The following is a 15610-nucleotide window of genomic DNA, read 5'->3' as shown; positions in this document are numbered from 1 at the left end:
GCTATGTAACGCCCTATGTTATAGGAAACTTGATTCTAAAAGAAAAAGGTTTAAAAATAACAGGAGCGTAATTTTCTGAAATGGCTCCAAACTTTTAGCACATTTTTGACATATTTTAGCACAGTATGAGTTTAAATGGCATTGAATTTTGGGCAAGGGCAAATAATAATAAATGTAAAACTGAATAATTTTGAACTTCTTAAAGGTGTCAGTACAGATTAACCGTTTTGGGCAATTTTATGCTGCCCAGAGCTATAACACATCCAATTTTATAACTATAATTCTAGTGAAAAACTGATCATATGCCTAAAATTGAGCTTTTTGATTTTGGCAAAATGGAACAAAAATTACCAAAAAACTAACAAAGTTTTCAGTTTGTACTGTTCAGTATTATACGAAGATATTTTCCACACTTGCTTGACCGAAGTTTATCTTTACAAACACGATTTCGAATCAAAATCTGCAGCTTTGTGTTTAATTATTAAACATACTGGGCCTTGGAGGCCGCCATTCTTTTTCAAAATCAGGAACAAATTCCTTTTTAAACGCTTCAGTACCAATAGCATATGTTATGGGAGGGGGGTTTTTCAGTTCTTTTTTTCGTTGTTTTTGTAAATCTTTTCTCTCCTTTTTAATTATTCGTTCTTCATTTCTCTTCGTGGCTTTTTCTTTTGCCTCTGTCATCGCGCTGGAGAAAATACCTTTCTTTTGCTGGGTTTGTGACAATTTTGGAGTTTCAATGACCTATAAAAATATATAAAATTGACATCTATATTATGTGTATATGCTAATAAAAGAGTCAAAGTATGACTTAATATACCTGTGGATTTAAATGGATGAATGTAAACAAAGCCAATTCAAATAAATACAAAATATTTAATTTGCTAAACGCCTCTGCAAATTTCGACACCTAGTGAAGGGCACTTACAGGGAATTTAAGTTTCTGTTTGACCGTTTCATTCTGTAGCAGTAGGGTTGACAAGTAAGTGAAACAGGTGTTTGTTAGAATATACAGAGTAATTGAGCACGGTAGATGGCCCATCAGTAGAGGCATCAATACTATTGGTAGAAGAGGCACGAATTTCATCTTTCTAAAAGTAAAATAGGGGGTTTAAATGTTCATAATTAGGCATAGTACAAAAGTATGTAGAATAATAGGCCAACTCAGGCCAAAACCTGGTCCCATGGCGTGTCACGCTTTACACACATGGTGTATTCATACACATTCTGCCTATTTCCAGTTATAACATGGGTGTCTTCTTATACACCAGACACACATGGTATATTTATACACCTCATGTTCACTGTCGAGTTATAACATGGGTGTCTTCTTATACACCAGACACACATGGTGTATTTATACACCTCATGCTCACTGTCAAGGTATAACATGGGTGTCTTCTTATACACCAGACACCAATGGTGTACTCATACACATTGTGCTTACCGTCAAGTTTTTTCCACTAAGTAACATATTACTCATAAAAATCAAACAAAAACATTTCCATTCACAAAAATACTCACTGAATAGTGCTTGGGGACACTCCTGCTATCATACCACTCTTAAAGGATGAATGAATAGTAATCCCTATAACTCCTCCAGTGACTAACGGTAGGACCCTGTATGGATCTCCTGCCACTAAGCTTTCCATCCACAGGAGGCTTGTAGCTTCTAAAGATGGAACGGGAACAGCAGACATTTGCCGGATAGCCGTGATGCTTGACATAAAGATGATTGGCATCGGCAAGGAGTTGGCCAAAGCTGAAAAAAATTGTGTTAGGAACATTTTTCTGTTCTTTTCTTCTTTAGCTTTTGTTAACTAAAACAAATAAATATTACATGGTTTGCATTTACCTTTTCGATTACAATAACAAAGGTCATATTTAATTATTATTGCAAAGAGATGTTAACATTAACATAACAAGAGCATTGGAAACAATTTATAGTCGTTTACATTGAAGTAATTAGATTGATTACGAGAGAATGAGTTTGGTTGCCCTCACTAGGTGTCGCTTAGGAGTTGTTCTACTTCAATTTGTTACAACGTGCAATTCTCATGTTTCCAATATAACATTATTATTATTTATCTCCTTGTTTAATAGATCATATTATTGAATAAACGGGAAAAGGGAATCAACAGCGTATTACTAAGTGGAGAATATATAACCGATGAAAAAATAAAACTGTTTCTACTGGTCCACAGCATAACAGGTATTAAAGAATTATAAAAAATAGGTTCAGCTTACTGGATACAGGTCCAGTTCCGTGTTTTTTGAAAAACTTCTGCAGTTTTTGTCGGCCAAGTGCTTGTTGTACGGGATCACTGGATCTTTGGAGTTTTTGAAACTTTGTCATCATTTTCTGGCAATATAAAGTTTGTTTATTCTATATAAATGTTACTTACTTTATCCTTGCATGGCCTGATAATGACAGCCGTTATAACACGGGTGTTCATACACCTCGTACCAGCTTACAAATTACCATTTTTGTTACTTTGGGGTTAATTATTTTCGTTTTTTTTTTAATTTTTCACGTGTGAGGTGTAAGATAAAAGATTTAAGGCAGAATTGGTTCATTACTACGATAAAGTATTATTTATTAATAAAAGCTTTCAACAGCAAGGCCTTTTAGGACTAAGGCTTAAAACTTCAATCGTGTATGATATATTTAGGCACAAAATAGCCTTTTTAAGCATTCAATACAAAATAACGGTGATCAAAATACCTGCTGTAATGGCATAACTTGCGATGACTTCATGGCAAACTTTCGGGTTTTAACAAAAATAGGAAAAGTGACAACTCGCAAAGTTAAAGTTCCAAGCACAATAGTAAGCCACCATGGTGAGCCTGTGGCTAAGTAAAATGACTCCAGCCCACTCTGGATAAAATGCCACGGCCACCAACCAGCTGCAAGTCCTATCTCAACAAAAGGAGGGTCTACAACCACAGTGGCAATGTCGGCGACAACTTCAGGCAACCTTGCGGCAGCATTTTCCACGATTTTTACAGCTTCCACTGGAATTGGTTCAGCATTCAAAACAGGTGAGACACTCATACACCTCACTGAAGTAAATCCATTATTTCGAAGCGTTCTACTAACTTTGTTGCAGTGTAAACACCCTCTTTGAAGAAATGCATGTCTCAAAATCCTAATCATAGTCACAAATTTTTCCTAAAATTCTCTCATGCCCTAAACCTAAAAACTCGAATGATTATTAAGGCAGTAATGTACCAAAATATTGGAAAGGGTCTAACAACAATAGCTCAGACATTAAAAATGGCAAATCACATAAAAAATCCAGGGTATATCACAATACATTGAAGTGAGAAAATGATCATTTTGACCAATGTTTGCAAGAAGACGTGATGTTAACCAATATCACTTTACAAAGGTAAAACGTTCGGCCAGTGTTAAACATTATTACTTTGATTGTAAAATGTAACCCCAAATGCAAGTAATAAAACTATAAAGGAAACACTATAGTCAGATTCTCAAAACATTGTGCATAAAATCAGAAATCCCAGTTTTTCTCTTGAGTTCTTTAACAGTTAGCAATAAGGTGGCGTTCATTCTAGCCCATTATTTCCCTTTTTTGCATTCGGAGCTCTCTCATTTTGCCTTTATCAGTTTGGAGCTTCTCTTGTTTTGCCTTTTTCTTTTACCCCTCTCTTTATTCCCCTTCTTCTTCTTCTTCCTCACTTCCAAGTTCACTTGTATCAGCTTTATCATGAAGCAAGATATATTCTCTTGAACTGAAACCAAACTTTAAAAGATCTTGTTCTTTTAGTTCAACATATCTAAAAAAATGCATAAAATACTTTTAAAACGAAAGTAGAGTGCGATAAGAATGTAAGATTGCACATTTTTTCATTTTTTTATAGTCCCATTTGGTAGCAAACAAAGAATATTTACAGAATTATAAAACCGTATTCCCACGACCATTAAAGAGTGTTGTTAACTGTTAAAAGTGACATGAGGTTTAGGTCAAATTCAGCCCATTACCAATTAACTGAACACAACATATTCTATATGGGTAAGGTTCTACAGCGCAAATGCAAGGAAGCCGAGATAAATACATTAGTTAAATCACCTAACAACAACAACACAATTCTACACCACCTTTGTGCTTCAATCCTCTCATTGTTTACATATGTTCCATTAGCTGATCCAAGGTCTATTATGTACGGTTTCACTCTTCGTTTCATAACCCCATCTACTTCTACATCTACAAGTCTGTAATGTATTAATCGTGGTGAACCTCATGCTCACTGTCGAGCAATAATAAGGGTGTATACTTGTGTTTATACATCTTATGCTCACAGTCAAGTTATAACCTGGGTGTCTTCCTATACACCAGACACACATGGTGTGTTTATACACCTCATGCTGTAGTATAACATGACCAATGGGTGTTTTCGTCTATTTTTACACTTTATTATACAGTAGCCTACTCACTGTTGAGCTTTACAACACAAGACACACATGGTGTGTTCATTATTCATACACCCTTTATTGTTTAGACCGCCCATAAGGGTTAACTGGGCTGGTCCAATTGCTCTAAGTGAGAGCTTAAGAACACACACTTTAACAATAGTAGCAGAGTTGAGCCTTGAACCCTAAACCCTTGGGCCAGCGGCAAGTACGCTAACCATTGCGCCAAAAAGAATCTCTGGCTAAAACTCACATTTTTTTACATTTTCGATACAAAATCCTTACCGGAATTGAAACACAGCATGTTGTTTGGAGCACGATGGATGATCTATCGGAATATCGGCAATTCTTCTTAACCTACCTAATAAATAAGCACTCTGTCTATGGAGATGGAGTATCTGGAACAAAGGTTTGGGATGTTTGCTGGATTAGTTTTGATATATTGAAGTAAATAAAAATGTTTCCTGGTGTTATAAAAACACAGTAAAGGTGGCTGTACTCAGTATCCGGAATTCGTCCGTTATGTCTGTTTTGTCCGGATTTCGCTGCCGCATGCGGAACTCGGTAATGGGTTTGCATACGACTTTGCATGCCGGATACCGTGTACAGCGACCTTAAAAAGTACATTTCTTTCAAATTATATATATCCTGCAGAAATTTCCAAATATTGTCACAAAGCAGTAAACACAAGTAGATACAAATAATAGTAGTTAGTACCAATGTGCCAACTCTAGCCTGAATCACAGGTGAAAGGCCCCATGCCACACCATGTACCTCACCTACATAAAACAAAATAAAAAGCAGAAAACAGTTAAACAAAAAAATACAAAACAAATAAACAATTCTAAATTATACATATTAGAAATGTAATAAATCTTAGCCATTTATAGAATAAAACAAAAAATCACGCTCAGAAAACTTAAAAGCAATCTCACCTTTAAGTTTTCGGTTCCTTTAAATGGGTAAAGCCTCCACCTTTTCTTTGGGACCCTTGCTTCCACTGGTTCATTATACTTGATAACAACACCCCTGTAAGTGTTTGTGTCTGCAGTTAATGCTCCAGAAAGTCCAAGATTCGGTTTCTCTTTTTCCACTTTTTCCTCCTCCTTTTTAAATGCTCCTTCCACTTCCCCTTCTCTATCCCTCTTGTTTCTCTCTTCTATTCTCCTATTATCATTTCTCCTTCTCTCTCTTTGATCATTAAAATCTGAAAAAAAGAAAAATCGTTTAGGCGTTATGTTTTGTAATACATATCTAACTTATTGGTTGTACTGTTTAACAGAAAAATGCAAGAAAAGTTGGTGAATGTATTTACAATCTACCAGTAAAATTCAACACAAACAATGAAGAATTTAACCACCTGAATTTGTTCTGTTTCTTCTTGTATCATTTCCATCTCCTGCAAACAAGAAAATAAATATTATATTTATAATATATAATTATATATATTATATCCAATCACCAAATGAGCAAATAAAACCATGAAAATATTAAACTCTTGATCAGAAATTTAACTTCTTTCCAAACAAAAAAAGGAGATTTTAGGGACCTTTAGATCTTTTCTCTCTACTTTAATAGATATGAATGTAAACGCTCACCGTCGTCCCATCTTCCCCCCTGCAGCCTTCTTCTTCTCAACTCCTCCTGCCTCCGATCAAAATCTTCTTCCCTCTTTATCCTTGTATCATCCTCCCTCCGGCTTCGGTCCTCTCGCCTCCTATGATGATTATTTGCTCCTGCATCCCTGTAAGAGTCATCCCGCTGCTCCTCCTTAATATGACGCCTAGGATGCCCAACATCTGGACTGCGATAACGTCTAGAAGATCTCTCTTCCCTGTCTCTTGATCTTCGTCTTCGCTTCTCATGCGGACTTCCGTCATCCTTTCTTCTCTCTACGGACTTTTCTCTTCTTTTAATGTCATCTTTTTTCGTGACTTCGTCACTTCTTCTCTTATGATTTCTCTCATCTCTCTTAACAGAAGTTTCTCTCCTATTTTCCACACTTCTTCTTTTTTCCGGACTTTTTTTTCTTTCTGGACTAGAAGACGAATTTGACCTATTAATAGTGTCTCTATGTTTGTTCTTAGACGAAGAAGTCTCATCTTTTTCGGATCGTTTTTGCTTTTTCGACTTTTTTCTCTCAGGGCTACTAAAATCATCTTCTGGAGATTTATTTCGGGAAGATTTTTTCTCTTTATCTTTTGACGATCGTTTCTGTTTTTTCATATGTGTTCGTTCTGGACTAGATGCAACATCCGAAGAAGAGTCATATTTCTTTACTTTATCAATTTTATCAATATCTTCCTTTTTATCATTACAGTATTTATCTTTTTTATGATGTTTCAAATATGGACTAGACTCAGGAGAACTGTGTCGTGACTTTTTACTTTTCTTAGAAGAATGTTTACTCTTTTTATGTTTTCTTGCAGGTGAAGTATCCAAGTCTTGAGAGTGCCTGTCAGATTTTGGCATGTTGTAAATTTAACTATATCCTGCAATAGAAAGTGAACATGTGTTTGAATGAAAAATGAAGCAGCATTTTAACACATATTTTGACTTTTACAAAACAAAAACAATTACCGCAGCATATAACAGCACAAATAACAGGCGGGACAATAAACAAATAAAAAATAATGTGTGAAAAACTTCAGGCAGTGCTTTGTACTGTAGTAGGGTTAACCAAATTTTGGTTAATAAGAAAGACAAATCTTAAAAGTCCAATTTCAAGAACGGATTCATGAAATAGTTTCGCTTTACTTCCAGTCTGTATGGCTTTCCCATCAATAAACATTGGTCGTTTTCCTTCGTTAGCGAAAACAAAATCTCCGTTAGACTTCATCTTTATGGTACCCTGTCGACGGGAAATCTTAGATGCTGGCCCTTCGAGTGACAGATCAATATCTACTGTAACAAACTCAGTTGAGCGGCCGATAGTGATTTCTTTCGAGCGCATTAAGTAACGGACAAGACGCCCGCGCAGTACAGCTACAGTATGTTGGTCTAACTCTTGCGTCGGTACCCCAGTGACGCTAGAAACAAGATATTCCCATCTTGGAATCTCTTCTTCCAACTGTTTAATCTCTCTCTTCTGTTTTCTGTCAGAAATTCTCATTTCATGATCCACCGCTTCATCCCGAGGAGCTGAGAGTTCTTGGTCATCCAACATGTCTTCTGCATCAGAGAAGCTTAGAATATGATCCCCTTGTGGTAGAGGTTGAACCACTTGATCCTCCAATAAGTGATGTTGTTTCATTAAATTCCAATGCTTCTCTAACGCAGCTGGTGTCCTGGACTGATGGAAAACCGTTGCGTTCGAATTTAAAATCTCCTCGAAGGATTCAGTGCTTGGCAATGCGGAGGTTAAAATTTTAGACAAAATTTCTTCTTCTGCTTTACTGAATAAAGCTTTCTGATGAGCAACGTGAGCTACTTCTCTCGGCAAAGCTTTCATGGCTTGTTTAGCAAGAGCAGATATGACCGGATCATACAACAATGCGTACCATCTTTCCTGCACCTCCTCTAAAGTGAAATGGCAAGAAAACTTTACCCCTAGATGTACCAGCGCCAGGTCTTGAACCTGTTCCACTGAATCAATCAGCATAATATCATCAGTGGGTTTCCATCTTCCCATATCTTTCACTGCAGCAAACGCCTGTCTCGTCTTTTTTATCTTTTTTCTTTTCCCGGACTTTTTTTCCGAATTACTAGAAAACCTTCTCCCAGAATCCTGGCTCTTCCCAGGCTTATGATCTTCAGCTGATCCCGTCGCTTTGCCAACATCTTGAAGGGTAACAGTCCAGGTACCTACAGAAAAAAATAGAAAATAACCATTTATACAACTCATTAGTGACTACTGGATTATAGAAATTGATATTAACTTTAGTGTCTTGCACAAAGACCCATAAGCCCACAATAGTAGCACAGGCAAGAATCGAATCCAGCACCTTCTGGTTAGGGAGAGTATGCTAACCACTGTGCCTTTGCATCTAAAACCTCATAAGCAGGCACAACGTATGAAACAGAACATCTGTGTTAAAACGACTGCCGTTTTCCTGCCCTGCTATAAATAAGTTACATACATGCAACTCTAAGTCTAACCTAAATCGCAGATCCTATCGTATACCACACTATAGGACCTCACCTCATCCCTATAGAATATAACATTCCACTTACCTAGAGAGTCTTCAAACCCGTCCGAACTCTTACGATGCGGTTTCTGCAACAAACTACTTTCGACCAATTCATCGTCAAACCTCCTTCTTTTGATGGATCGTGACGAATGACGCCTGGATGAGCTTCCAGGGGTGGACATTGTGTGTTAAGTGATATTTCTACCTTTAATAAGATGTATTACACCTGAAATTTAGGAAAAAATAAAGTTATATAGCTCACCTAACCTGGTATTCATAAAAAATACGTATGACCACAAACATAAAAAAAAACTTTTAAAATGCAATGGTATAGTTAGTCTAAGTTAGATACGTAATCCTATGAAATAACTTTGGGTTTACTGTTTAGTGCAGTATAAGTCCAGGATAGGCCTGGAGGTGCTAGTGAGGAATCCTCCCCCCACCGGCCTGGACATTCTGGCACTTCAATTTGGTGCTTCTGGCGCGATTTTATAAATCAAATGACAAAACAAGTTGAAAATCATAGTAACGTATTACGTATGTATAAACAAAAACCGCGTAAAAAACATTAACTTAGACACAAATTTTGCACTCAATAAGTTGTTTAAAATGCTAAAGCGAATTCTGCTGTGCTTTTACCAAATAATAAAAAAATGTGTCTAAAATGTTTCAAAACAACAAAAATAAACAAGATTTTGTATGTAATGTAAAAACGAAACTTTTACGTGCGTGCTTTTAACCACTCGAAGCGGTATTGTAATCTATTTAACAAAAGTGGGGTGTAAACAGATTTAAACGACTTGATTATAAGAAATAACGATGCCGATTGTGTGAAATGTTTACCTAAATAACAAAGTTTTGCTTTGTATTACCTACATTGTCGTTGCAGTAAAAAATTAGCACAGCTAGACTATTCTGTTTAAACAAACAGCCACACATTTATTGAGTGTCGTTTTGCGCTTGATTCCCGCCTTCTCTTTGTTGTTTTGATATTGTTTTTCCTAACGTTTCGCAAAGATAAATAACTAAAACGGTAAATTTTATGTACCGAGAGTGGGCAATGGAGTGTTGTGTTAACGAAAGCCAGTCTTTACCCTATCCTGCAATAAAACAGAGGTTATAGATAACTAAGAACACACGACAAGGACAACATTTAAATTGGATTGAACAAGTACTTGTACGGGTTAAAAGATTCCAGCAATGTCTTATTCTTGCTCAAGAACAAATATTTACCACACCTAACAAACTGGAAATTTGTTGTTATTTACCAATGTGACGCAATGCTGTCAGGTTTCAAAACGTAATTCTGCCGTTTGATTGATTCGTATCGTGATGTTTTATTGCTAATACTGGGTAGTGATGCAGTTTCCGGAGTCTAACATGCAATCAAACTCCTAATCTGTAAAGACATTTCATTCACTGGAATAACGAACTCATCAGAATTAAGTTAAGTCGCCATAGCGTGCCAGTTAAGAATTACACAAAAAAGAGTATAGGTTATATAAAGAACTACCTAGGTTGGGGTATAAGATGGTCTAAGTTTTCGTTCTTTTTTCCTTAACGATTTGGTAGTAAAGGAAAGAATATTTACAGAATTATAAAACCTCACGACTCTTAGAGATCGTTGTTAATTGTTAAACACGTTTAGGAAATATGGGATATTATGCTGTGCTAATGGTATTAAATTTATATTATACTTAATTTAATCAGCATAGATATAAGAGACTTTTTAGCACTGCAGTGTAAATTAACATCTTATTCCTTTGAAAATGATTTTGAGAGGTTGTATTATTTGGTTGTTCGGTTTATTCTCAGTGCTGTTTAACCAGGGACTCGCACAAACAGGTTGGTTGTATTTAAAACCTTTTTAAAAAGTTGGATAAGTTACATACATTTATTCAAAAAGTACATACATTAATTTTCATTCCTATATTACATTTATTTAGAAGTTGCATTTATTCATTTAAAAGTTACATTCATTTATTCGTAAGTTACATTCATTCGTTCAAAAGTTAAATTTATTTATTCATTTTCATTCAAAACTTACATACCCTTATTCATACATAAGTTACATTTATTTTTATTCGGAAGTTACATTTTATTCAAAAGTTACTTAAACTTATTGTTTTAGCTTGTGGTTTCAATGCTAGAGCTACTACTGAGGCACAAACAATTCGTTCACCTGCCACTGCAGATGGACGTTACCGAAACAACGAAAATTGTGTGTGGACGCTCACCGCTTCACCTGGTTTATTAGTAAACTTAAAAATAATTCAACTACGAACCGAATCATGTTGCGATTATTTGCAAGTGAGATAAACGTTTATAAAAAATATATAGTAGGGTGGGGGGAGACGGGACAATTTTCATTCTATTTTCTCGTCCTATTAAGTGGTAAACAAACAAAAAAAAACACTCAAAGAATTACAAAACCGTATCTTCACGACTCCCAAAGGCCATTGTGAATTGTTTAAACACGATCAGGATATTTGGTTGATTTGTGATAAAAACGTGTCCCGTTTCCCCCCACCTTACTATATCATAGTTCGGTAGCATAGTGAAGATCCCACCTATGTTATCTGCTATAACTACTAACCCATTTAACCCCTATACCATCCTCTAACACTTTCCACCAGCCTAATCTGTGACGTATATTGAAGTATTCTTCACTATTGCCAAAAGTTCGTATTAACGACAGTCGTAATAACACGGGTGTTCTATATTTCCTTGCCTGCTACCCATATTGTACTGAATTACAGGTAACGCTTTCGCAACAAACCATACTTCTTCGTGGCCACAGATCAAACGTAACTTTCAGAGGGCAAAGAATAAGATTGCAATTTATAACTGATGGCTCGTTCAGACGACAAGGGTTTACAGCAACTTACCGAGGTAATGTGTGATATACGTCAACGTTTTCACTCTATTTTATCGGTCTATATTAAAAGAAGTTATACAAAATTATATAACCGTATCCTCAAGAAAATAGTGATTGTTTTTTTAAGGATTAGTAAATAGTAAAGCCCTACTCACTGGCTTAAATTTGACTGTTTTTAATGCGTACTTTTTAAATTACAGCTGTGAGCGAGAATGCTGTTTTAGAGCCAACTACAACACTAGGTAAGAATAAATGATTTGCACCTAATTGTAAAGTTTTCGCAATGTTGCCCTTTTCTCATAGAACTATCTTAATTCTTAGAGGCGTTTCAGGCGCCTTTGCCGGTATAAGTAACCTGCAAAAGATAGTGTCCTTGAGAAAGACACTGGGCATGAAATGCGGTGACTGAATTTTCAAAAATGTTACATACATTCTTATTTTTTGAGGCATAAACGAATGATTTTTCCACACTTGTAATTAGTTGCTCTAGACTGACCGGGTTAAAAAATACGTTTAAAGTTATTGTTTCGGGCTTAAATAAATGAGTCTGTGAAATTACCATGAAGTGACTTGGCCAAATACGCACGTTCTCAATGATTTAACCCGGTATTATCTTATTATGAAACGATCGAAACATTTACATATCACGTTATATAGTTCACGTCGTGTGGCATGCTTGTTATATTTATCCATTCACGATTAATTCGCTTAATTGTTTAACAGATAGTTGTGATTTTAAAGAGGGTTGTTAATTTTTCAAAACACGATAAAAATATGGGATATTATGTCCTAAAGGTAACCGATCTTACATGGCCTACTAAAGATACGGCCCTATAAGTCGGTTTTGACTGGTCCGAACTGGTATCTTTAGTAGGCCATGGATCTTACCCACAGTACTATATGTTTATATTTTAGCGCCCGGTGCTCCGTGTGGGTTCAACGCCAACGCCACCAGCGAACTCCAGCCTTTAAATTCACCTGGTTATCCCCACAACTATGGAAACGATGCCAACTGTACTTGGACGATAACCGCTCAAGATGGATATCTTGTACAATTCACTTTCTACGATTTCCAAACAGAAGGGTGCTGTGACACGTTGCATGTAAGTTATTATAACATTATGAGCAGTTACTACAGATACAGTAGGGTGAGGGAAGATGGGACACATTTTAGCTCTACTTTCTCGTACCATTAGTAGTAAACAAAGAACATTCAAAGAAATATAAAACTATATTCTCACGACTTCCATAGACCGTCGTTAATTATTTAAAACACGATCAGGATGTTTAGATATTATGTGCTAAAGGTGTCCCATCTTCCCCCACCCTACTATAATTCATGTGGTAGCTCGTAAGCAGGCACGAGGTGATGAAACAGAACATCAATGGACAGGGGAGGTTTATACAGAACACCACTGGGCAGGATGTTATAAAGATTATAATGACACCCGTGTTATAACTATTGTCTTTGCCTGCCATGCGAGCAAAATAAGTTACAGTCATTCACTTATTCTTTTAACCAATTCGACATGATATTTCTCTTGAGGTACGGGACGCATCCAGGGGTCTTATATTATACCAAGGTTCTGAAGGCAACAGAACAACAACGAGTACCACCAACGTGATGATGTTAAACTTTCTGTCTGATAACTCAAGAACCGACGTTGGTTTCAGAGGATTTTTTCGAGGTAAGTCGTATATGGTATATGGGATAGAAGTTAACACCCATGTTATAATGACTGTCGTTGCCCGGCTATGTAATGAAATTTAAGGTACTTTCATTCATTCTTCCACAAAGTTAACTTCTTAAGCAGGCACAGGGCGCTATATATTTAAATAAGATAGAAAATCCATGCTGTAACGACTGTCGTTGCCCCGCAAGCGATGATGTATAAGTAGCCTACATCCATTCATTTAATTATTTGATATATGTACACCGTTGCATACGTGGTAACTTGTAAGCAGGCACGAAAGGTTTAAAACAGAACACCGGTGTTATAACGACTGTCGATGTCCCGCCACACAGTAAATAAATAAGTTACATTCATATATTTAAATAAACCGATTAATGTTTGAATTACTTTACTCATATATATTGTTCATACTTGCAGAGGTACCAGGTCTACTAATACTAAATACGTCAACGACAGCAACACCAGCACGAGGTAAAGTCAACCTATTAAGTTAAACAACAAAATGCTAGTTCATTATTGTTGTGTCTAAATTGGAAGCCATGCGAATTCGAAAGTCCTAACATTCCACAGAGTTAAGTATTTGGTAACTCGTAAGCGGGCACGAGGTATATATGAAACAGAACTGTCCCCGGCCACGCGAGGATAAAGCAAGTTACATTTATATTACTTTTCTTATTTCCCAGAACTTTCATATTTTGCAGAACCTTGTGCTTTCGTCCTTCAAGCTAACGAAACGATACAGACTTTTACGTCACGTGGTTACCCTGGTAACTATAGAGACAACGAACGCTGTACATGGACTATATTAGCACCCGTGGGTCATTTAATTATACTGGAAATACAAACTCTTTCCACGGAAGAATGCTGTGACTTTTTAACTGTGAGTTAACATATAGTAGGGTGGGGGAAGATGGGACACTTTTTGTTCTATTTTCGCTTCCCACTTTGGTAGTAAACAAAGAACATTTAAAGAATTATAAAACCATGTCCTCACGACTTCTATATATCTATGGTAATTATTTAAAACACGTTAGGTTATTTGGATATTATGTGCTAAAGGTGTCCCTTCTTGCCCCAACCTCCTATTTTTTTCACGTTGGTTTATCATTAGAAGTTTCAAGAAACTTTGTTATTTTTCGACAGATATACAATGGTACAACAAATAGTATGATCGCAGATCTATCTGGCGAGAAAAGTTCGTTACGATATGTGATTGACAGCGGGTATGCGGAGCTACGTTTCGTTACTGACGAAAAAATTAACGCAAGAGGGTTCTTGGCTACGTACTCAAGTAGATTACGAAACGGTAAATTTAATGTCTCTGTTTGGATGAGGTATAGTGTGGTGGGGTAGGAAGGGACACCTTTTCGTTTTATTTTCTCGTCCCATGTAGTATAGCAAACAGGCAACATTAAAAAAAATTATAAAACCGTATCCTCGCGACTTCCGTAGACCAATGTTATTTGTTGAAAACACGATCAGGGTACTTGGATATTATATGAAATAGGTGTTCCGTCTTCCCCTGCCTACTATATATAATAGAACCTATCGTATCCGCATTGAGAAAATATTTTTATATACCAATGGTTATATTATATCTGAAAAAGAAAGTTACTTTGCCAGCTATTTTGAAGCTCAATTTAATGCGGATATTACGTATCGGTCATTGAAATTTGGTTTCTTTTTCGGTTCGGGGTTACGGTTAATTAACTGCGGAGATTTTCTAAAATAGCGAATTCGTCTGCTAATGTATAGCTATTCTTTGTTGAATGAATGTCAGTTTACCAACTTATTTTTATTGAATAGTTGGGACGACTAGAACCCTTGAGATCACTACAACACCAAGTGGGACCGGAACAAAGTTAAAATATTCTCATATTTTTATCCTCGCTGCACTAATTTTCGAACTACTTATATTTTATTAAAAACCGTAGCCATGCATGTGTAAATTTGTGGGTGATTTTTTTAAATTTATTTTATTTTTATGTAGTGTTTGGCTGACACTTTAGTTTAGACAACCATAAGAGACCTCTGGGTTGGAGCAATTGCCCTTAAGTGTTATGCCAAATGACACATATACGCCCACAATAGTAGCAACGTCAAGCTCGTAAGCAGTGACGAGGTGTATAAACCAAAACACCCGTGTTATATCGACTGCCGTTGCCGTGCCATGCTAAGCAAGTTACATTCATATCAAAACGTGATTGCAATTATCAAAACGAGTGCAATTTTCTTCCGATGACGTAATGCTCCCAAATTAAAAGTTGGAAAGTTCGGTAATTGATTGATGGCAGTCGTGAGGCTTACTTCCGTTGTAGCAACTCATGCATACCATATACAAGCATTTAAATTCCACACATAAGTTAAGATATTTCATTTATGTAATAACTTGAAAGTAAGACCATGCTTAGTTAGAGATCTCTTTGAAAATGCATTTTTGTTTTAACAGTCATCAAATAAATTGTGTAGACTATAT

The 15610-nt window shown here is 36.3% G+C and overlaps 4 protein-coding genes across 5 annotated transcripts; 1 reads left to right on the top strand and 3 right to left on the bottom strand.

Moving 5' to 3' along the window:
• Positions 1 to 33: 33 nt before the first annotated feature.
• LOC149735034 (uncharacterized) lies at positions 34 to 3157 on the bottom strand. The gene is made up of 5 exons (XM_089879565.1): positions 2726 to 3157; positions 2248 to 2362; positions 1525 to 1762; positions 929 to 1091; positions 34 to 744 (listed from the first exon to the last, which is right to left on the bottom strand). Exons 1-5 carry the CDS (start codon positions 3155 to 3157, stop codon positions 475 to 477), a joined length of 1218 nt encoding a protein of 405 aa, XP_089735691.1. The 3' UTR covers positions 34 to 474.
• A 39-nt stretch (positions 3158 to 3196) lies between these two features.
• Positions 3197 to 6914, bottom strand: LOC149735033 (uncharacterized). Of its 2 annotated transcripts, XM_089879554.1 has the most exons (7): positions 6031 to 6914; positions 5793 to 5831; positions 5368 to 5639; positions 4718 to 4830; positions 4121 to 4234; positions 3651 to 3798; positions 3197 to 3619 (listed from the first exon to the last, which is right to left on the bottom strand). In XM_089879554.1, exons 1-6 carry the CDS (start codon positions 6902 to 6904, stop codon positions 3672 to 3674), a joined length of 1539 nt encoding a protein of 512 aa, XP_089735680.1. In that variant the 5' UTR covers positions 6905 to 6914; the 3' UTR covers positions 3197 to 3619; positions 3651 to 3671. The 2 variants fall into 2 exon arrangements, with proteins under 2 accessions (XP_089735680.1, XP_089735679.1); XM_089879553.1 differs by having other exon boundaries at positions 3197 to 3798.
• A 10-nt stretch (positions 6915 to 6924) lies between these two features.
• On the bottom strand, positions 6925 to 8840 carry LOC149735032 (microspherule protein 1-like). The gene is made up of 2 exons (XM_089879561.1): positions 8606 to 8840; positions 6925 to 8236 (listed from the first exon to the last, which is right to left on the bottom strand). Exons 1-2 carry the CDS (start codon positions 8742 to 8744, stop codon positions 7080 to 7082), a joined length of 1296 nt encoding a protein of 431 aa, XP_089735687.1. The 5' UTR covers positions 8745 to 8840; the 3' UTR covers positions 6925 to 7079.
• A 1407-nt stretch (positions 8841 to 10247) lies between these two features.
• Positions 10248 to 15083, top strand: LOC149735031 (scavenger receptor cysteine-rich domain-containing protein DMBT1-like). The gene is made up of 10 exons (XM_089879564.1): positions 10248 to 10407; positions 10694 to 10872; positions 11322 to 11454; positions 11641 to 11682; positions 12356 to 12543; positions 12987 to 13128; positions 13552 to 13605; positions 13836 to 14014; positions 14278 to 14440; positions 14941 to 15083. The coding sequence occupies exons 1-10, from the start codon at positions 10332 to 10334 to the stop codon at positions 15057 to 15059; spliced, it is 1275 nt and encodes a 424-aa protein (XP_089735690.1). The 5' UTR covers positions 10248 to 10331; the 3' UTR covers positions 15060 to 15083.
• The last annotated feature ends 527 nt before the right edge of the window (positions 15084 to 15610 follow it).

Source organism: Ciona robusta, chromosome 6 (assembly GCF_009617815.1).
Source record: "Ciona robusta chromosome 6, ASM961781v2".
In the NCBI taxonomy this organism is placed as follows: domain Eukaryota; kingdom Metazoa; phylum Chordata; class Ascidiacea; order Phlebobranchia; family Cionidae; genus Ciona; species Ciona robusta.
This window is presented reverse-complemented; position numbering and strand designations above follow the sequence as displayed.

Excerpts from the sequence above, each read along its gene's own strand:
- LOC149735033 (XM_089879553.1), bottom strand. The coding sequence starts at position 6,904 with ATGCCAAAATCTGACAGGCACTCTCAAGACTTGGATACTTCACCTGCA. Across the intron at positions 5,832-6,030 it reads GGGGGGAAGATGGGACGACG|GAGATGGAAATGATACAAGA; the intron begins GTGAGCGTTTAC and ends TCTTGTTTGCAG. Across the intron at positions 5,640-5,792 it reads AAGAAACAGAACAAATTCAG|ATTTTAATGATCAAAGAGAG; the intron begins GTGGTTAAATTC and ends TCTTTTTTTCAG.
- LOC149735032 (XM_089879561.1), bottom strand. The coding sequence starts at position 8,744 with ATGTCCACCCCTGGAAGCTCATCCAGGCGTCATTCGTCACGATCCATC. Across the intron at positions 8,237-8,605 it reads CGGGTTTGAAGACTCTCTAG|GTACCTGGACTGTTACCCTT; the intron begins GTAAGTGGAATG and ends TTTTTTCTGTAG.
- LOC149735031 (XM_089879564.1), top strand. The coding sequence starts at position 10,332 with ATGATTTTGAGAGGTTGTATTATTTGGTTGTTCGGTTTATTCTCAGTG. Across the intron at positions 10,873-11,321 it reads CATGTTGCGATTATTTGCAA|GTAACGCTTTCGCAACAAAC; the intron begins GTGAGATAAACG and ends ACTGAATTACAG. Across the intron at positions 13,606-13,835 it reads GACAGCAACACCAGCACGAG|AACCTTGTGCTTTCGTCCTT; the intron begins GTAAAGTCAACC and ends CATATTTTGCAG.
- LOC149735034 (XM_089879565.1), bottom strand. The coding sequence starts at position 3,157 with ATGATTAGGATTTTGAGACATGCATTTCTTCAAAGAGGGTGTTTACAC. Across the intron at positions 1,092-1,524 it reads GTGTCCCCAAGCACTATTCA|AAAGATGAAATTCGTGCCTC; the intron begins GTGAGTATTTTT and ends TTTTACTTTTAG. Across the intron at positions 745-928 it reads AACAGAAACTTAAATTCCCT|GTCATTGAAACTCCAAAATT; the intron begins GTAAGTGCCCTT and ends ATATTTTTATAG.